The following is a 20,702-nucleotide window of genomic DNA, read 5'->3' as shown; positions in this document are numbered from 1 at the left end:
TCGTAAACAGGTGTAGACTAACAGTGAAATGCTTACTTACGACCCTTCATAACATCGCAGAGGGAAAAATAACACGATGAATGAATACACAATGAATAAAGATGGCATTAGTTAGGTGATAACTTGGCTATGTTATTATCAACTAAGCCAAGTACAATATGTAATAAGAAGCCTTTATCTCAGACTCCCTGAACTGTTTCCATAGGCTGTGTTTTTTAGACCAACTTTTGAACTCTATCATGAACCATATCGTGTAGTATCATGAACCCCCTATTAAAAAGTAGGTCGTTTGCCTATTTATGCATATGCAATAAGAGTTAACCTAGAAACTATTCCCCAAAACAGGTAAAATACATAATCATGAGAAGCATCAATGCTGCTTAGACTATGTTTTGGTATGCTACCCAAATGATACACAATGTGGTTAAATGACTGGCCATTAAGAGTCAGAAAATTCTAATATTTTGATGGTAATACACACAACCGTACAGCATTATTTTTTACATTACAAAAAAATTGAGAAAATGACAGTGAACAATTTCCTCTATTACTCAGACCTCCCGCAGGAGGGCGCTCCACCCACACTGGATGCACAGGACTGTTGAAATAAGGCGAGCGTTGCATAGCTCGAGCACTGAACACCATTTCTGACCAGTCTGAGAACTTGAATGTTGCTTATGAAAACAAGCATTCAGTAACTCTGAAAAAACACATTAAATAAAGGAATGTTGGGATGCATACATGTAAAATAACATTCACAACAGTCACATTGCTGATGGGAGATAAAAGTGATGGGATGATAAAATAAAAATAGGATGTGTGCAGTGAAAGGTGTTGTTTTACAGGGTCAGCCATAGTAATATGGTGCCTCTGTAGCACTTTAGGGTTAAGTGCCTTGCTCAAGGGCACAGACAGATTTTTCACCTTGTCGGCTCAGGACTTCAAACCAGTGACCTTCCAGTTACTGGCCCAATGCTCAAACCGCTTGGCTACCTGCTACCCTTGCGTTCAACTGTTGTGACCATGGCATGACTACCTACAGTACCTAACATACTGGCACAGTCCTATATAGATCCTATACAGATGTTACATTATACCCTGATGAAGACATTTATGTCCAACGTTTCGACAGACAAGCTATTTTTGCATCCGAGCTCCTCGCCTTTATTTAAGTGTTCCACTCCGCTGGCCAGCACCTCGCCTAAATAGGTGTGTGTTTCTTTTGCCTCCAGATCTAACCGCTTGGCTACCTGCTACCTTTGCGGTCAACTGTTGTGACCATGGCATGACTACCTACAGTACCGAACATACTGGCACAGTCCTATACAGATGGGGGGGGGGGGGGGGGGGGGAATGTACAGTAGAGGTTGTCTCCAACCACTGATACAGGATCAGACCTTATTTAATCTCCCTAATGACTAAGCTCATGAGGGTACTGCAATCTGACCCTAGACCATGCAACATGTACCTTGAGCCGAACAGAAACCGTTCCTACAGTGACGTGATCGGGGGAAGCATTTTCTGTGGGTCACACACACTTCCGGTCACACTTTGTTGATAAGCAACTGCTTGCGAAGGTTACAGTTAGGGATAGATTAAGGGTTAGGTCTAAGTTAAGGGTTAAGGTTAGGGCGGCAGGTAGCCTAGCAGTTAAGAGCGTTGGGCCAGTCGCTGGTTTGAATCCCCAAGCAGACTAGGTGAGAAATCTGTTGATGTGCCCTTGAGTAAGGCACTTAACCCTATTTGCGCCTGTATGTAGATCTGGATAAGAGCCTCTGCTAAATGACTAAAATATAATGTAATTGGTTAGGGCTAGCAGATAGTTAGCTGAAATGTAACTTAGTCTGTAGAACATATACAGATGGACTATCCAAATAAAATGTTACCACACTTCCTAGTTCCACTGCTCTGTAAACACTTTGCTGACCTCACCCTCCACCTGTTTCCTCCATGGCGACATACTGGAGGGGGAGGGGGGTTGTGAAATAGAAGTTTGAAATCTCTCTGTGCTTTTTAGGGGGGAATGCCTAATCTTGTGATTAAGGGAAGTGACAGTGTTCCCACTGTGTTGAAGGTCAGTACAAGTACAGGTCAGGATAAAAACAGATTTTTAATTTGTTGGGGAGGGCTATGGAAAAGGATAAAAAGCTGGAGCATTAGATCTGGTTAGATACAAATAGTTCAGTGTAAAAACAATACATTTATAGAGTTAGACGTGATACAGAAGAATAGCATGTAACCACTACCTCAGCTGAACAGAAAGAGGCTTACACAAAGAGGGGGATTCTTTATGACGCTATATGGCTTTTAAAGAATGACAGTAATTATATACAACAATATATTCTTAAATATATTATCCTGTTCTATTATCAGAATCTCAATTTTCTTCTCCGATTCAGTCAGCGCTAACTGTTACCATATTTACCCCTTCAAACCTGTGCCGCTGTGAATCAATGAGCTCTCCAGTGAAGCCCTGAGATAGTCCTATGGTACTCTCAAAACAGTTTGTTAAGATAGCTCAACCACATCAATCATAACAGCCCGTTTAAGGAATGACCTGTGGTGTAGCTGTTTGCAGTTGTTTTCAAATGTTTCGAAAAGTTTGGAACATGTCAGAGAATAATACTTCAACATTAAAGTAGGTCTGTATTCAACCACCCAAGTCTCGACCAGCGAGCCTCTGCTCTGGGATTGTGTGTTCTTCTCTGATGCACTCTTACTCTGTGAGCGTTGCTCCAGCCTTTTAGAGCTGGGCTCTAGCCTTTACTAACAAATGCAAGACTGAGGCCTTTTCAGAACGGAGCAGGACTCAAAACACCCATTGGTAACCTTGCAAAAAGGGCAGTTATGTATGTAGTTATTACATTTGAAAAATTGTCAACAAATATGAATTCATCTCACTTTCCTCCAAAGTGAAGCTTCCCTCTCCTTTTAAAATAACTTGGAACAGCTGGTAAGAATAATAATACCATGTAAAGTCTTGAAACATAAATGTACAACATTATAAGCTATACATTTGTCTGCATATTTAGCAAAATCATGAACATGATGGTTGTAATGACACAGCGTGGGACATACATTACAGTACCAGAAAGGGAAGGCCATATTAGTAACAAGAGTTGCCTGGCTGGTCTTAAAGGAATCACCTTTGGTGGCAATTGACCTCTAATGTTCTCTACTCCAAGTCCATTCAATAAAAAAGTATCTCTTCGATATTCATGCAGAATATACCGCACAAATGTGTTCTGTATAAGCCAATGATGTATCCACGGTCACTGTTTTGGAGTGCAAATATCTGGGTTGTTTTCATTAGGGCACACGGTAACAAACATTTAGAAATGTTTTGCAGAAAACTAAAATTAGTGTTATTTTTGGACAAGTCCAGGTAGTTTCAGTCCATTTCCCACTATTTGGTGCATAATAAAACAGGGCCCTGCTTTGGTTGCATCGGCCATAGTGTTTCATTAACCAGTCAGATCCTGCGTCCTCTCACTGGCGTTTGGATAAACAGACTCGTGGACTGTATTAGAGGTCGATCGATTAATCGGAATGGCCGATTAATTAGGGCCGATTTCAAGTTTTCATAACAAATTGGAAATCGGTATTTTTTTTACACCTTTATTTAACTAGGCAAGTCAGTTAACACATTCTTATTTTCAATGACGGCCTAGGAACGGTGGGTTAACTGCCTTGTTCAGGGGCAGAACGACAGATTTTTACCTTGTCAGCTCGGGGATTCGTTTTTGCAACCTTCCGGTTACTAGTCCAACGCTCTAACCACCTGCATTACATTGCACTCCACGAGGAGCCTGCGTGGCAGGCTGACTACCTGTTACGCGAGGGCAGCAAGAAGCCAAGGTAAGTTGCTAGCTAGCATTAAACTTATAAAAAACAAATCAATCTTCACATAATCACTAGTTAACTATACATGGTTGATAATATTACTAGTTTATCTAGCGTGTCCTGCGTTGCATATAATCAATGCGGTGCCTGTTAATTTCTCATCGAATCACAGCCTACTTTGCCAAACAGGTGATGATTTAGCACTGTCGTTGCACCAAACCTAACCATAAATATCAATGCCTTTCTTTAAAAATCAATACACAAGTATATATTTTTAAACCTGCATATTTAGTTAACATTGCCTGCTAACATGAATTTCTTATAATTAGGGAAATTGTGTCACTTCTTTTGCGTTCCGTGCAAGCAGTCAGGGTATATGCAGCAGTTTGGGCCGCCTGGCTCGTTGAACTGTGTGAAGTCCATTTATTCCTAACAAAGACCGTAATTAATTTGCCAGAATTGTACATAATTATGACATAACATAGAAGGTTGTACAATGTAACAGCAATATTTAGACTTAGGGATGCCACCCGTTAGATAAAATACGGAACGGTTTTGTATTTCACTGAAAGAATAAACGTTTTGTTTTCGAAATGATCGTTTCCGGATTTGACCATATTAATGAACAAAGGCTCGTATTTCTGTGTGTTATTATGTTATAATTAAGTCTATGATTTGATATAGCAGTCTGAGCGATGGTAGGCAGCAGCAGGCTCGTAAGCATTCATTCAAACAGCACTTTCGTGCATTTTGCCAGCAGCTCTTCGCAATGCTTCAAGCATTGAGCTGTTTATGACTTCAAGCCTATCAACTCCCAAGATTAGGCTGGTGTAACCGATGTGAAATGGCTAGCTAGTTAGCGGGGTGCGCGCTAATAGCATTTCAAATTGGTGACGTCACTCGCTCTGAGACTTGGAGTAGTTGTTCCCTTGCTCTGCAAGGGCCGCGGCTTTTGTGGAGTGATGGGTAACGATGCTTCGAGGGTGGCTGTTGTCGATGAGAGGGACGGAAGCTATACTGTTACACTGGCAATACTAAAGTGCCTATAAGAATATCCAATAGTCAAACGTATATGAAATACAAATGGTATAGAGAGAAATAGTCCTATAATTCCGACAACCTAAAACTTCTTACCTGGGAATATTGAAGAGACTCATGTTAAAAGGAACCACCAGCTTTCATATGTTCTCATGTTCTGAGCAAGGAACTTTTACTTTCTTCTCCAACACTTAGTTTTTGCATTATTTAAACCAAATTGAACATGTTTCATTATTTATTTGAGGCTAAATTGATTTTATTGATGTATTATATTAAGTTAAAATAAGTGTTCATTCAGTAGTTGTAGTAATTGTTATTATTACAAATACATTTCCATTTTTTAAAATGTATTATTATTATTATCAATTTTTTTATATCGGCCGATTAATCGGTATCGGCTTTTTTGGGTCCTCCAATAAATCGGTATTGGTATAGGCGTTGAAAAATCATAATCGGTCGACCTCTAGACTGTATACTTCCAAGTGAAGATGGAAAACAGAGCACACACATATATTGCTTTGTAGGCTACATGAACATTCCACTCCCACACCAACTCTTTTATGTTGTCCTTCTGTGGCCACTGTCTATACCAGAAGTGTCAAAACATACTTCCTGCCAGTTGTTTGAGAAAAAATATATATAAATATTGTTTTCCTTTTGGTGGGGAAACATACTCAATATAGTTTAAAATGACTAAAACCAAATGGCAACGGTGTAGAAATGATAATGGATTTACATTCATACAGTTTAACTGTGTCCAACTCGCTATTAATCACTGAAATTAAAGCTAGACAGTCAGGGAGGATTGACCTTAAAGACCAAATGCAGCCCCCAGAGCAAAATGAGTTTGACACCCCTGATCCATACTGAGATGACACCGTACAACAACAAAATAAAATCCTCAATCTCACAAGCATTTCATTTCTGTCTCATCCTCTCCTAATCAGCATTCGACAAGGATCGACTTTGCACATCGTTTCATTAACAAAAAGGGGGAAAAGAACGACAAAGTTGGCGAGGAGAGGTCTCCATCTGGTTAGTCTGTTAATGAACATCTTGTGACCCTGTGACTAGGGATTTGATGGTCATGGAATTTTGGATAACGGTAATTGGCCAACCCAAATACCGCGGTCACCGTAATAAATGTTTGAATAGCAAAAAATGTATAATTTTTTGGTAGATTTACATTTTCTCCTCTCCTCCGGACTGCATGTGCTGCTATAGAAATATAATGAATAGAACAGGCATCCCAATTCAAGTAAATTATGGCATAATGGGTGGAGTGGCGGTTATTGACAGTGTACCCATAGTTTCAAAGCAGGAAGTAATTTGTGCTGCGATTTGATTCAATCAACTCAACTGACATTACAAAAAAATACATTGCATGAGCTACATCAGTTAACATAATTTGAATGAACATTCTACATTACCATGGAAATTATTGCATCACAATATCAGGCAGCCATTGCAAGTGTACCTACAAGTTTACCAGTCAAATTGCCAAGGTTAGATTTTCCTAGACTGTTCTATTTCTGTGTGCTGATGCTGCTGCATTGTGGTTATTCAGCCAGCTGTTTTTTTTTTTTTTTTTTAATGGTTATGACTGTCTTCATCGGTTACACGGTTATACTGTAATTGTGGCAGTCCCACCAGTTACCCTAAAAAAGACTAATTCAGCCAGGAGAGCCAAGACAACAACCAACCAACCATCCATCCATCCTTCTCTGGATGCGTGTCCAGCAATACGGACACAATTTGAGAATGGCCTCCAATTGAAAGTGACATCAGCCTCCACTGCCCAATCCTCTCTCCCGCTTTCCTCCTCTCCTTAGGCTCCCTCTCTCTCTCTGGACTCTCTCCTCAGACCAGCTCCTTGTCGGCCCTCCACAGCTGTTCTTTGACCTCTGTGGGCAGCGTCTTGAACAGGTCCTCCTCCACCACCAGGCCGCTCCTCTTCAACTGCCTGCACTCCCCCAGCTCCACGGGCAGGCACTCCAGACGGTTACCCCGCAGCTCCAGCTGGGTCAGGCCCGTCAGCTCGCCGAAGCGCGACGGTAGAGTATGCAGGCAGTTGTTGCCCAGGTTCAGGGTGCGCAGCTTCTTGCACTGGAACAGCTCCGGCGGGAGTGACTCGATCTGACAGTGACAAGGAGGGAGATCAGAGAGGATGAATGTTGAAATAGGAGAAATGTTTATTTTGTCTGTTTTTGACCTCATAAAATATAATTTAACTGTATTTGTGCATAGGTTATGCATACTATAGTGTATGGTTTAAAACAGGCATACTGTTTCTTGCTTTAGGCTGTGAAAGGTGCTTAAAGTTGAACTCCTCCCCAGTGAACAGCTATGTTCTCAAGAACAGACTTGGCAAAAGAGGGGAGAAAGGAGAGTTCAGTACATACTGTTCCGACTGTAGCTACCCAATCGAAAAACAGTCACACCAGCCCATAGGACTTTAAGCCAATCAGAAACAAACCTAGGCACTCTGCCCTAAAGAAGGGAGCCAATCGAGCAATAGAGGTACAGACATACAGTCACAGTCTTAGAGTACCATACATATTTGTATAATTACTTATGCTTACACCAACACCTGTTATTAATAGTTCAGTCATCTGTTGAGGCAACAGCACAATGAGTGCATTTTACATAGATGCTGTTAATTTAAGCCAAAATATGATCAGAGTAAGCTGATTCACCGAGCTTAAAATAGCCTTATCAAATTACAAATGCTTTTCTTAGCTTCAAAACACTGAAGATGTGAGGCAGCTGGAGCTACCCAGGCATTGTTCTTCAAGAGAAAAACAAAAACCTAGAACACTTTAGAACATTGGAGTACAGTGGTGAGCGTCGGGTCCTCGTTAGGGGCCCACCTGGGAATAACGTTTTACAAATTTCACAACTCATTTAGGTCGATAATGTACTAATGGCAAAGAGAAGACTCTGGAGAAGGGCATAAAAACACAGAACACACCAGAGGGGTTCCTTGTAAACGGGGCTATTTTGAGCAGCATACCACCCTGTTTGTGGCCTATTCTCAGTATGGAACTACGTATATGGGTGAGTGAGTGCAGTAAAATAAAAAAACATAATAGTATTGTTTACTCAAACCATCTGATTCCTCACACAGCACATGACCACCAGTAGGTAATGGGGGAAATGTTGTATAACCTCCCAGAATTCCTTGCAAGTCCTTATTTTTCACACTAAACTTGATTCTTTAAAAAATGTATTGGATGAACAGTGTGTTCAGTTAATGAACTGGCTCAGCATTAGACAATGTCCACCAAAATCAAGCAAATTTGTTGTAAGGAGACTGAAGTCAGCCTGTCTGTCAGGAATGTACAGGAAGTCACAATGGTCAGTGTCGTTGACGCAAGATGCACAAATCGGCCAATGCAAAAACACAAAATGGCCATTGCTATAGCGGAGTCATTTCACATTTACATGATTAAAATATATGAAATCCTATAATGCATTTACATATGATATTACACAAATTATATTTTACATGATACATTCCACTAAAGTGTTACACTTTAATTTACAAGCTTTACACTTACAAGAGTTAGCCTACACTTAAATTAACCTCAAAACTCTAGAAGTCAGCACTCAGACAAGAATTCACATAAGTCAAAGTTCATGTTAATGATCTCAGACTCAGTCGGGTGTTTTGGGAATTGTTTGTAAGATTGCATCTCCCTGAGGTATTCTGTACAGGACACACTAAACCTTTTCCAGCCATCTGCTTAACAAAGATGAATTGCATCTAACAGGGTGGGGAATAGTACAAATAAAACAATACAGAATGAAAACAGTTTGCCATGAAAATCACCCCAGGGATACGACCTCTTGATCTGCAGCCAGAAGTGTGACAAACTCATTAGCATAATATAACTGCTCGTCTGTACTTTTAGGACTCCGGCACATAGTCTCAGTTAACCAACAGTGTGTAGTAGGTCGAGCAGTTTCCCCTATTTTAACTAATTTCAAACATTATTAGCAGGGTAGGCTGTTACTTTTCAGAATAGTGAACTATTCAAGTGACCAGTTTATCTCAATGGCACTGACTATGTAGACATTCCAGTCTACTACACAACTCTACAATAGGTACACAAGGTCATTAGGTATCTATGTCTGACAAGCAGTATGGAGCTGCGGCTTGGAGTATTGTTTCTTCATCCTATGTAATATATTCCCTGTGAATCTGGTGTTTTTCCAGCCTTTATGAAAAATTTGCCATTAAAGTCACTTAGTCAATATTTACCATACATTACTCTGAAAGTACCATGTTTTGCTCAATAGATGCTGCTGTTCCTGCTACACCATTTTATCAATTTTGATGGGCTCTTGAGTTTTTAAATGCATCAACTACAAAAAAAATTGCAACCTTGGATAGAAAACCAATAGCTTTTGCTCATGATGAAAATACATTGTGTGATCACGCACAAGACAGTCCTCCATGAAAGCAATTCAGTTTGTCCTTCTAGCAACCTAATGCTTCAAGCCAACTCTCCTTGAACAGTTTAACAAATGTCAGCTTTATGAGATGGCTATCCCAATGGTGCAAATTCTATATGAAGACTTTTCCTACCAGCCCAAAACTTTGATGGAGGAATGGGCTAGTGACTAAAACTGTTGCAACAAACCTAATAAAATAATACAATTATGAACCACTGCACGGCAGTCATAGGTTTTTCAATAAAATCATTAAAACATCTCTATATGTAGTGTGATTAGTGACATTTACCATTAAATACAACACCATTACAAAAACACTGTGGCCATGTCCTCATGCTCCTAGACCTTAGTGCTTGCTGCTTTTGACACCATCGACCATAACATTCTTTTGGAGAGATTGGAAACCCAAATTGGACAAGTTCTGGACAAGGACAAGTTCTGGGCTGGTTTAGATCTTATCTGTCAGAAAGATATCAGTTTGTCTCTGTGGATGGTTTATCCTCTGACAAATCAACTAAGTTTCAGACTTCCTCAAGGTTCCGTTTTAGGACCACTATTGTTTTCACTATATATTTTACCTCTTGGGGGATGTCATTCGAAAACATAATGTTAACTTTCACTGCTATGCGGATGATACGCAGCTGTACATTTCAATGAAACATGGTGAAGCCCCAAAATGGCCCTCCCTGAAAGCCTGTGTTTCAGACATAAGGAAGTTGATGGCGGCAAATGTTTTACTTTTAAAAACTCAGACAAAACAGAGATGCTCGTTCTAGGTCCCAAGAAACAAAGAGATCTTCTGTTGGATCTGACAATGAATCTTGATGGTTGTACAGTTGTCTCAAATAAAACTGAAGGACCTCGACGTTACTCTGGACCCTGATCTCTCTTTTGACGAACATATCAAGACTATTTCAAGGACAGCTTTTTTCCATCTTCGTGACATTGCAAAAATCAGAAACTTTGTCCAAAAATGATGCAGAAAAATTAATCCTTGCTTTTGTCACTTCTAGACAACTACAATGCTCTACTTTGCGCCTACCCGGATAAAGCACAAAATAATCTTCAGTTAGTGCTAAACACAGCTGCTAGAATCTTGACTAGAACCAAAAACTGTGATCCTTTTACTCCAGTGCTAGCCTCTCTATACTGGCTTCCTGTAAAGGCTAGGGCTGATTTAAATGTTTTACTGCTAACCTACAAAGCATTAAATGGGCTTGCTCCTACCTATCCTCTCGGATTTGGTCCAGCCATACATACCTACACATACGCTACGGTCACAAGACGCAGGCCTCCTTAATGTCCTTAGAATTTCTAAGCCAACAGCTGGAGGCAGGGCTTTCTCCTAAAGAGCTCAATTTTTATGTAATGGTCTGCCTATCCATGTGAAAGACGCAGACTCAGTCTCAACCTTTAAGTCTTTATTGAAGACTCGTCTCTTCAGTAGGTCCTATGATTGTGTGTAGTCTGGCCCAGGGGTGCGAAGGTGAACGGAAAGGCACTGGAGCAACGAACCTCCCTTGCTGTCTCTGCCTGGCCGGTTCCCTTCTCTCCACTGGGATTCTCTGCCTCGAACCCCATTACGGGGGCTGAGTCACTGGCTTACTGGTGCACTTCCATGCCGTCCCTAGGAGGGGTGAGTCACTGACGTGATCTTCCTGTCCGGGTTTGGCGCCCCCCTCAGGTTCATGCCGTGGGGGAGATCTTTGTGGGCTATACTCAGCCTTGTCTCAGGGTAGTAAGTTGGTGGTTAAAGATATCCCTCTAGTGGTGTGGGGGCTGTGCTTTGGAAAAGTGGATGGGGTTATATCCTGCCTGATTGGCCCTGTCCGGGGGTATCAGCAGATGGGGCCACAGTGTCTCCCGACCCCTCCTATCTCAGCCTCCAGTATTTATGCTGAAATAGTTTGTGTTGGGGGGATAGGGTCAGTCTTATGTTTGGAGTATTTCTCCGGTGTTCTGTGTGAATTTAAGTATGCTCCCTCTAATTCTCTCTCTCCCCCAGAGGACCTGAGCCCTGGGACCATGCCTCAGGACTACCTGGCCTGATGACTCGTTGCTGTACCCAGTCCACCTGGTCGTGCTGCTGCGCCAGTTTCAACTGTTCTGCCTGCAGCTATGGAGCCCTGACCTGTTCACCGGACATTCATTCATGCCTCTCTTTTGACCTCTCGACCTCTGAATGCTCGGCTATGAAAAGCTAACTGACATTTACTCCTGAGGTGCTGACCTGTTGCACCCTCTACAACCACTGTGATGATGATAATAATTTGACCCTGCTTGCAGTTTGGGGTTTTAGGCTGGGTTTCTGTATAGCACTTTGTGACATCGGCTGATGTAAAAAGGGGTTTATAAATACATTTGATTGATTGAATGAACACCCATAGTAGCGTACTACATACTTAAATTGCATATACTAATTTCAGGGTTTGATCTAGTGGAATTCACTCGTCTTTCCCGACTCACGTGTTTACAACAGCTGATAAGTTGATTGCACTGTACCAAAATGAACGAATGGCAGGGAGTCAACGCAATAGTGCATAAGATGACACATTCGGAGTACTATTTTAGAAATTGGATATACTATTAAAAAAATATGACATAATATTTAGTGGCAGGTATGGGTATTTAGACACGGCCACTGTGTGTTTGGGTCGTTTACCATTAAAGACCATAACATTGAAGTCATTAGAACTGCTGGGTTTACCAGGAATGGTCTAACTAATACAGCCCTTTTTGTTTTTGAAGGGGATAAACCACACAGAGGAGCTGTTTCCTGGACATAGATTAAGGATAAGAGAAGGACAAACTGAATTGCTTTCATGGATGACTGACTGGCTTGAATTGTGACCACATAAGCAAAAGCTATTGGGGTCCATGGGTGGCTTTTCACCATGTTATTGGATTCCTCATGTCTCACTCATTGTTAGAAAGAATTATGGTCCAAATCGGATGTTAGGTACTATATTTATTGACGATTATATGAATCCAATAAATTAAAATAGACAATTTGGGTGCAATCAATTACCTTAATTTCACAGAGATCAAATTATATTTCAACACAATAATGTTTCAGGAATGCTGATCTTATCTGTTTAACTACAGACACAATTTCAGCTCAATCTCAGATGGTGGGTTTCAAAATCCTCTTTGTGCTTTTTGAGGTGGAACAACCCTAGGGACATTAACCCCAACATAACTGTATTCATAATGCTAACCCCTACCTTCCTGTTACCCAGTGTGACCTTTGACCCCATTCACATGTGAAAGAGGAAGAAAGGGCATTTCAAGAAAAATGTCTAAAATGTTCCTATGACACACAGATAAAGGCCTTAACAAGTGTTTGGTGACCATTTGACCTGACCATGAAATAGCTAGATAGAGGAAAGAAGAAATTGTGTTAGTTCTAGGTGTATAGCACAGGAGGCTGGTGGCACCTTAATTGGGGAGAAAGTGCTCGTGGTAGTGGCTGAAGCGGAATACGTGGAACATGGTTTCAATGTGTTTGATGCCATTCCATTTGCTCCATTTCAGCCACTATTACAAGCCGTTCTCTCCTCCGCAGCCTCCACTGGTGTGTAGCTAACATTTTCTCAGGAACACTCAAATACTAGATCTCTACTCACCCTGTTGGCCGTCACAGCAAAGTACTGCAGGTTCTGGAGGAAGCCCACATCGGCATGTATACTGGTCAGGTTGTTGTGACTCAGGTCCAGGAAGCGCAGTTTGCGGCAGTAGAAGAGCTGGCCCGGGATCTTCTCGATCTTGTTGCGGTTTAGGTAGAGCCTCTCCATGTTCGTCAAGGTGCCGATCTGGATGGGGATGTAGGCGATCTGGTTGTACCACAGCTTCAGGCTTACCAGCCGGTGCAGGTGCTGGAAGCTGATGATCTCCTCGATGGTCTTGAGATTGTTGTCCTTCAGGTCGATCTCCTGCAGGTTGTGTAGGCTGAAGATTGAGTGCGGGATTCGTTCCAGGTCACAGCGCAACAGCTCCAGCTCTGTCAGGTTCATCATCTTCTTCAGGCTGTTGAGCACCATTAGCTTGGTGCCCTCGTTGTTGATGGACAGCTTTTGGAGGTGGACTCCGACGTCTGTCACCACCTGAGGCAGCTTGGTCAGGTTGCTCTTCAAACGGAGCACTTTGAGCCTCTTGAGCTCCCGTAGCCCATCGATTACGATGAAGCGGTTGTTCTCTGCGCTCAGGTTCCCTGTGAGGTGCAGCTCACTCAGGTTCTTCAGGCTGTAGATCCACAGAGGGATCTCCTTGATGTCTGTGAACTTGATGTGGAGGGACTTCAGGTTCTCCCTCAGGAAGGCCAAAGCTGGGGCCTCGATTTTGGCTGGTGTGTGGTAGAGCCACATCTCTCTCAGGCTGACCAGCTGGGCAATGATGGGGGGGATAGTGACGTCGGGGATGAGTTCCAGCTTGAGCACCTCCAGTTCTAGGAGGTCAAACACTGTGTCAGGGATTCCGCTAAGCATGAACAGGTGCAGCTCCAGTTTCTCTTGGGAGTTCTTGGTGATGCGTTGCCTCAGCTTGTCCAGCGTCCACTCGTTGTTGAGGTTCAGCTGACGCAGTTTGTTCTCACTCACCTCCGATAGGAAAACGGCAAACCGTTTTGAGTAGAGCGGGTCATACTGATCAATCATGTGCAGCATGAAGGCAAAGTCATTCTTCACATCGGGTATGTCGCTGTAGTGGCTCTCCTCACGGATCGACTCAAAAGAGTAGCGCTTGAGGGAGCGGCTGAGCATCCAGCAGAGGGTGTACATGCAGATGAGACCGTAAATCCCCACCAGGCTGATATAGAAACAGGCCAGGATCTTGAAGAGGGTGGCCAGGGGGTGAGCACAGTGGTACATCCTATAGCCTGTCAGCTTCTCAATGTCCACCTTGCAGATCACACTGAACTTGATGTAGTGCACATAGTAGGCCGTGTAGCAGATGATCAGGATGAACTTGACGACTTTGATGATGGTCTGGCGGATGTAGAGCCGGTAAACGATGTCCCCTTCTTCAACGTGCATCCGGAACTTCTTCACCTTCTCAAACAGAGCTTTGGCCTGCTCGCCTTCCTTCTTGTCCAGGACGCCGGTGTCGGAGCGGTCCACGATGCCCTGTTCGATGCGGGACCTAGTCCTTTGGAGCATAGGAATGCTGGCCTCCACGTCCTCGCTGACACAAGATGCCTTCTTGTCCACCAAACCGTTCATCTTCCCCAGGGGCTTGGGGTCGCTTTCCTCCACTACCGTCTCGGACAGAGCCCTGGTGGTCCAGGGCGAGTCAAAACACTTGAGCAGGATGGATACAAAGTGCTCCAATTTGGAGCTAGTCCGGGGGAACTTGAACCAGAAATTACTGCAGGCCAGGAAGATGAGGGTGTGCAGTAGCACCAGGTAGGGGAAGTACTTGGCGAACCAGTGTAGCTTGTTCTCGTAGCAGACCGCGTCAATGTAGTTGTACTGGTGCCGATCGAGTTCATACTTGATGCCTTTGGGCTCAGAGGCAAATGGGTCTGGGAAGCTCACATTGAGGTACTCACAGGACTTATTGACCACCCACTTGCAGGGCAGGCAAATCATCTTGTCCTGGGTGACCTGCAGCGTGCCCCCGAACACGGCGATCATGAGCATGACAATGGAGATGTAGTCTGTGAAGACGTCCCACCATGGCTTCAGGATGCGGTACGCCGGCTGGGTGTCAACAAAGTACCGGAGCTCTGTGATGGGGATCATGATGGTTTACCTATGGAGAGGGAGAGAAAGAGACTAAATATAAATGTGAATGTCTTGCATTACATGTATAGTATATTTCAAAGTTCATTAGAGCAAAATATTTACAGGTTTGCGCCAACATGCTTCATCTTGAACTACAAACACAGCTCATCGAACCACAGACACTGCTCATCAGATACTCTGACTCGTGGGGAGACACGTCATGTCAGTGTAACAGTTTAACTTTCGTCCGTCCCCTCGCCCCGACCCGGGCTCGAACCAGGGACCCTCTGCACACATCAACAACTGACACCCACAAAGCATCGTTACCCATCGCGCCACAAAAGCCGCGGCCCTTGCAGAGCAAGGGGAACAACTACTTCAGGTGTCAGAGCGAGTGACGTCACCGATTGAAACACTATTAGCGCGCACCACCGCTATCTAGCTAGCCATTTCACATCGGTTACATCAGCATGCGTTCTCAATGAACTTATAAGCTTTCTTCAACCACTGATTTTTCAGCACAAGTGCAGACAGCTAAACACAAACCCGACTGCTTGCGTGTGGTTACTTTATTCCAGTGAACTAAACCACAGACCTCCTACGTATATTAAATGTGACTTCCTTTGCAATGTTATGAGTCAGCTAATCTCAGCACCTAGAACCAAATCAGTTACCTGCGCCTCAAACACAGACCATTCTTTACATTCAACTATGTCTAACACAACAACTCCACAATTGCTTCAATTATTATATTCTCATCTGTAACCCAACATCTTATTTATATCAGAATGCAAAACCCAAGGAAGCTTATTATGGGAAATATGTACCCATATCTGTACCCATTCCCAGATGATTAGGGGCATTATGTCTGTGGGTTGCCAGGTTGGTGCAGGGAAAGCAGTTATTATGTTTCCCAGCTATGGAGAGTCTGCTACTCGTCAGGGACAACCCAGACATCCTGTGAGCAGACAGAACACTATGTGGCTCAGAGAATGCAGAGCAAGCTGGATACAGAGGGGCACAGAACCTGACACAGCACGCATCAACACACTAAAGTTAGTAACATCTCTGAATCAATGTTCTGTGAAAAGACCCCTCACAAAAATGTGAAATCAAAGTAATAAAAAGGACAAACCCATCATGTAGGAGGACTTGACATTTTAAGGAAGGAGAGCTTTCCAGAACTTTGGCATTTAAAAAGTCCATTAAGAAAACAGTGACTCTACTTTGCAGACAGAGTTCAGTGTGTCAAATCGGAGGGCATGTTGTCCGGACTTCTGGCAGTCTCTATGGGGGTACCACAGGGTTCAATTCTCAGGCCGACTCTTTTCTCTGTATATATCAATGATGTTGCTCTTGCTGCGGGCGATTCCCTGATCCACCTCTACGCAGACAACACCATTCTGTATACTTCTGGCCCGTCCTTGGACACAGTGTTAACTAACCCCCAAACGAGCTTCAATGCCATACAACACTCCTTCCATGGCCTCCAACTGCTCTTAAAACGCTAGTAAAACCAAATGCATGCTTTTCAACCGTTCGCTGCCCGCACCCGCTCGCCCGACTAGCATCACCACCCTGGACGGTTCCGACCTAGAACTATAAATACCTAGGTTTCTGGTTAGACTGTAAACTCTCCTCCAGACTCATATTAAACATCTCCAATCCAAAATCAAATCTAGAATCAGCTTTCTATTTCGCAACAAAGCCTCCTTCACTCACGCCGCCAAACTTACCCTAGTAAAACTGACTATCCTACCGATCCTCGACTTCGGCGATGTCATCTACAAAATAGCTTCCAATACTCTACTCAGCAAACTGGATGCAGTCTATCACAATGGCATCCATTTTGTCACCAAAGCCCATTATACCACCCACCACTGCGACCTGTATGCTCTAGTCGGCTGGCCCTCGCTACATATTCGCCGCCAGACCCACTGGCTCCAGGTCATCTATAAGTCTATGCTAGGTAACGCTCCGCCTTCTCAGTTCACTGGTCACGATAACAACACCTACCCGTAGCACACGTTCCCGCAGGTATATCTCACTGATCATCCCCAAAGCCAACACCTCATTTGGCCACCTTTCCTTCCAGTTCTCTGCTGCCAGTGACTGGAACGAATTGCAAAAATCACTGAAGTTGGAGACTTTAATTTCCCTCACCAACTTTAACTTCTTATGGCTGGGGGCAGTATTGAGTAGCTTGGATGAATAAGGTGCCCAGAGTAAACTGCCTGCTACTCAGGCCCAGTTTCTAATATATGCATATTATTAGTAGATTTGGATAGAAAACACTCTGAAGTTTCTAAAACTGTTTGAATGATGTCTGGGAGTATAACAGAACTCATATGGCAGGCAAAAACCTGAGAGAAAATCCAACCAGGAAGGGGTTCTGAGGTTTGTAGTTTTTCAACTCATCGCCTATCGAATATACAGTGGAATTTTGGTCATATTGCACTTCCTAAGGCTTCCACTAGATGTCAACAGTCTTTAGAATCTTTAGAACCTGTTTCAGGCTTCTACTGTGAAGGAGGGGGGAATGGGAGCTGAATGAGTCAGTGGTCTGGCAGAGTGGCATGAGCTGGTCACGCACGTTCACGTGAGAGTTAGCCCTGTTCCATTGCATTTCTACAGACAAAGGAATTCTCCGGTTGGAACATTATTGAAGATTTGATAAAAACATCCTAAAGATTGATTCTATACTTCGTTTGACATGTTTCTACGAACTGTAATATGACTTTGTCTAAACTTTCGCATGGACTTGCCCGCGCGTCGTGAGTTTGGATTGTTTACTAAACGCGCAAACAAAAAGGAGGTATTTGGACATAAATGATGGACTTTATCGAACAAATCAAACATTATTGTGGAACTGGGATTCCTGGGAGTGCATTCTGATGATCAAAGGTAAGTGAATTTTTGTAATGCTATTCTGACTTCTGTTGACTCCACAACATGGCGGATATCTGTATGGCTTCTTTTGTTGTCTGAGCGCTGTACTCAGATTATTGCATGGTGTGCTTTTTCGGTAAAGCTTTTTTTTATTTTTTTATCTGACACAGCGGTTGCATTAAGGAGAAGTTAATCTATAATTCCATGAACAACAGTTGTATCTTTTATCAATGTTTATTATGAGTATTTCTGTAAATTGATGTGGCTCTGCAAAATCACCGGATGTTTTGGAAGCAAAACATTACTGAACGTAACGCGCCAATGTAAAATGCGATTTTTGGATATAAATATGAACTTTATCGAACAAAACATACATGTATTGTGTAACATGAAGTCCTATGAGTATCATCTGATGAAGATCAAAGGTTAGTGATACATTTTCTCTATTTCTTCTTTTTGTGACTCCTCTCTTTGGCTGGAAAAATGGCTGTGTTTTTCTGTGACTAGGTGCAGACCTAACATAATCTTTGTGTGCTTTCGTCGTAAAGCCTTTTTGAAATCGGACACTGTGGTGGGATTAACAACAACTTTATCTTTAAAATGGTGTATAATACTTGTATGTTTGAGGAATTTTAATTATGAGATTTGTTGTTTTGAATTTGGCGCCCTGCACTTTCACTGGCTGTTGTCATATCGATCCCGTTAACGGGATCCCAGCCATAAGAAGTTTTTAAACATCAGCTATCTGAGCAGCTAACCGATCGCTGCAGCTGTACATAGTCCATCTGTAAATAGCCCACCCAATCTACCTACCTCATCCCCATATTGTTTTTATTCACTTTTCTGCTCTTTTGCACACCAGTATCTCTACTTGCACATCATCATCTGCTCATTTATCACGCCAGTGTTAATCTGCTAAATTGTAATTATTCGCTCCTATGGCCTATTTATTGCCTACCTTCTCCTGCCTTTTGCACACAATGTATATAGACTCTTTTTTCTACTGTGTCATTGACTTGTTTGTGTTATTGGCTTGTTTATTGTTTATGCCATGTGTAACTCTGTTGTTGTCTGTGTCACACTGCTTTGCTTTATCTTGGCCAGGTCGCCGTTGTAAATGAGAACTTGTTCTCAACTAGCCTACCTGGTTAAATAAAGGTGAAATAAATAAAAAATGTTTCTTCCTGTTTACGTTCTCAAGAAATATTACTCAATGCGTGACGTTTAATTATGGTATTCAATGGGGCAACAGCGAAATGTCACAGACTATAATAACCAAAGAGGAATCCATTAACACGGCTGCAAAGTTGTTTTGCCAGAAAAGGCTTGCATCGTCATGGTGTTTAACCTGTTATGTCTAGCTCAGCATTAGTCTATCACCACCAGTGATCTCTCAAACATGGGAAAACAACCCATTTATTAGGACATTGTTGGGGCCAGGAGTTTTTTGGCCAGGAAAAAGACTTTTGGCTGTAGTTATAGCCTATTACTAAGGACTTGCATTTTTTTCTGGTCAGGAAAACCTTCAGGCCTGAGAATTTACTACTACTTGCCAATTCCACGGTAACAGATTTACGTTGAGACCATTGATTTAAAAAGTTTAACAAATTCTGTGACTGTGGAATTGCCCTACTACTACGGTGTATGGGGAAAACCACCCATTTAATAGGGCATTCCTTGGGAAATGAACCAGTCAAGTACAAAGTCCTCTGCATTTGTACCATTTCAGTGTTTCCCCTATTATTTTTTTTAAGCAGCGTTAGTGCCGTTGCCAATGGCACAGTTTTAGGGGCCCGCCTCTTGGCCGCAGAGACAACATTTTGGTGTTTTAAAGCAAATTTCCTGCAATTACACACATTTTGCCAAGGCTTATGCCCAGTGTTCAATGTTCCCTCTAAGCTGTGCGCGGGCGTGCATCTCCCCTGGGACTGCCGCACAGAAGAAATATCAGCCCGTGCAGAAAAGCACAAGATTGAACTTCACTCAACTTTAGAGTTTTCCCCGTTAGTTAAAACTATCAACGTTTCTTTACTGAGGGAATTGTGATCGAATCAACGCAATATTTAACCCCTTCCAAGGCAACATACCAAAACAAAAACAAACTATGCAAGATATTTTGTGGTAGGCAGAACACATCGGAGTAGGATTCTATTGCATTGACAGGCACGACTCAGGCCTGTACTCTACAGAGACCGGTGCACCATAACCAAATCAGAGCTGCAGTAGGCCTACAGTGCATTCGGAAAGTGTTCAGACCCCTAAACATTTTCCATATTTTGATGTTACAGCTTTATTCTAAAATGTATTAAATAGTCCCCGCCAAAAAATCTATACACAATACCCAATAATGACAAAGGAAAAACAAGTGAGAAATGTTTGCAAATGTAAAAAACTGAAATATTACATTCACGTAAGTATTCAGACCCTTTACTCAGTACTATGTTGAAGAACCTTGCGCAGCGATTACAGCCTCGAGTCGTCTTGGGTATGACGCTACAAGCTTGGTACACCTATATTTGGGGAGTTTCTCCCAATCTTCTCTGCAGATCCCTCAAGCTCTGTCAAGTTGGATGGGGAGCGTCACTGCACAACAATTTTCAGGTCTCTCCAGAGATGTTCGAACCGGTTCAAGTCCGGGCTCTGACTGGGCTACTCATGTCCCAAAGGCACTCCTGCCCCAAAGGCACTCCTGCCCCAAAGGCACTCCTGCCCCAAAGGCACTCCTGCCCCAAAGGCACTCCTGCCCCAAAGGCA

At 42.8% G+C, this 20,702-nt stretch overlaps 1 protein-coding gene across 2 annotated transcripts in view; it reads right to left on the bottom strand.

Moving 5' to 3' along the window:
- Nucleotides 1–6,498: 6,498 nt before the first annotated feature.
- Nucleotides 6,499–20,702, bottom strand: part of lrrc8aa (leucine rich repeat containing 8 VRAC subunit Aa) — a 25,321-nt gene continuing 11,117 nt past the window's right edge. For both annotated transcript variants that reach the window (XM_023984496.2, XM_023984497.2), the window contains exons 2-3: nucleotides 12,966–15,087; nucleotides 6,499–7,017 (exon numbers count right to left, since the gene is read on the bottom strand). In XM_023984496.2, the coding sequence (XP_023840264.1) occupies nucleotides 6,742–7,017; nucleotides 12,966–15,077 (2,388 nt within the window). In that variant the 5' untranslated portion in view covers nucleotides 15,078–15,087 and the 3' untranslated portion in view covers nucleotides 6,499–6,741. The remainder of the gene's footprint in view (nucleotides 7,018–12,965; nucleotides 15,088–20,702) is intronic.

This window comes from Salvelinus sp. IW2-2015, linkage group LG4q.1:29 (assembly GCF_002910315.2).
Source record: "Salvelinus sp. IW2-2015 linkage group LG4q.1:29, ASM291031v2, whole genome shotgun sequence".
In the NCBI taxonomy this organism is placed as follows: Eukaryota; Metazoa; Chordata; class Actinopteri; order Salmoniformes; family Salmonidae; genus Salvelinus; species Salvelinus sp. IW2-2015.
Note: the sequence above shows the minus strand (reverse complement) of the source record. Positions and strands in the feature narration are given on the sequence as shown.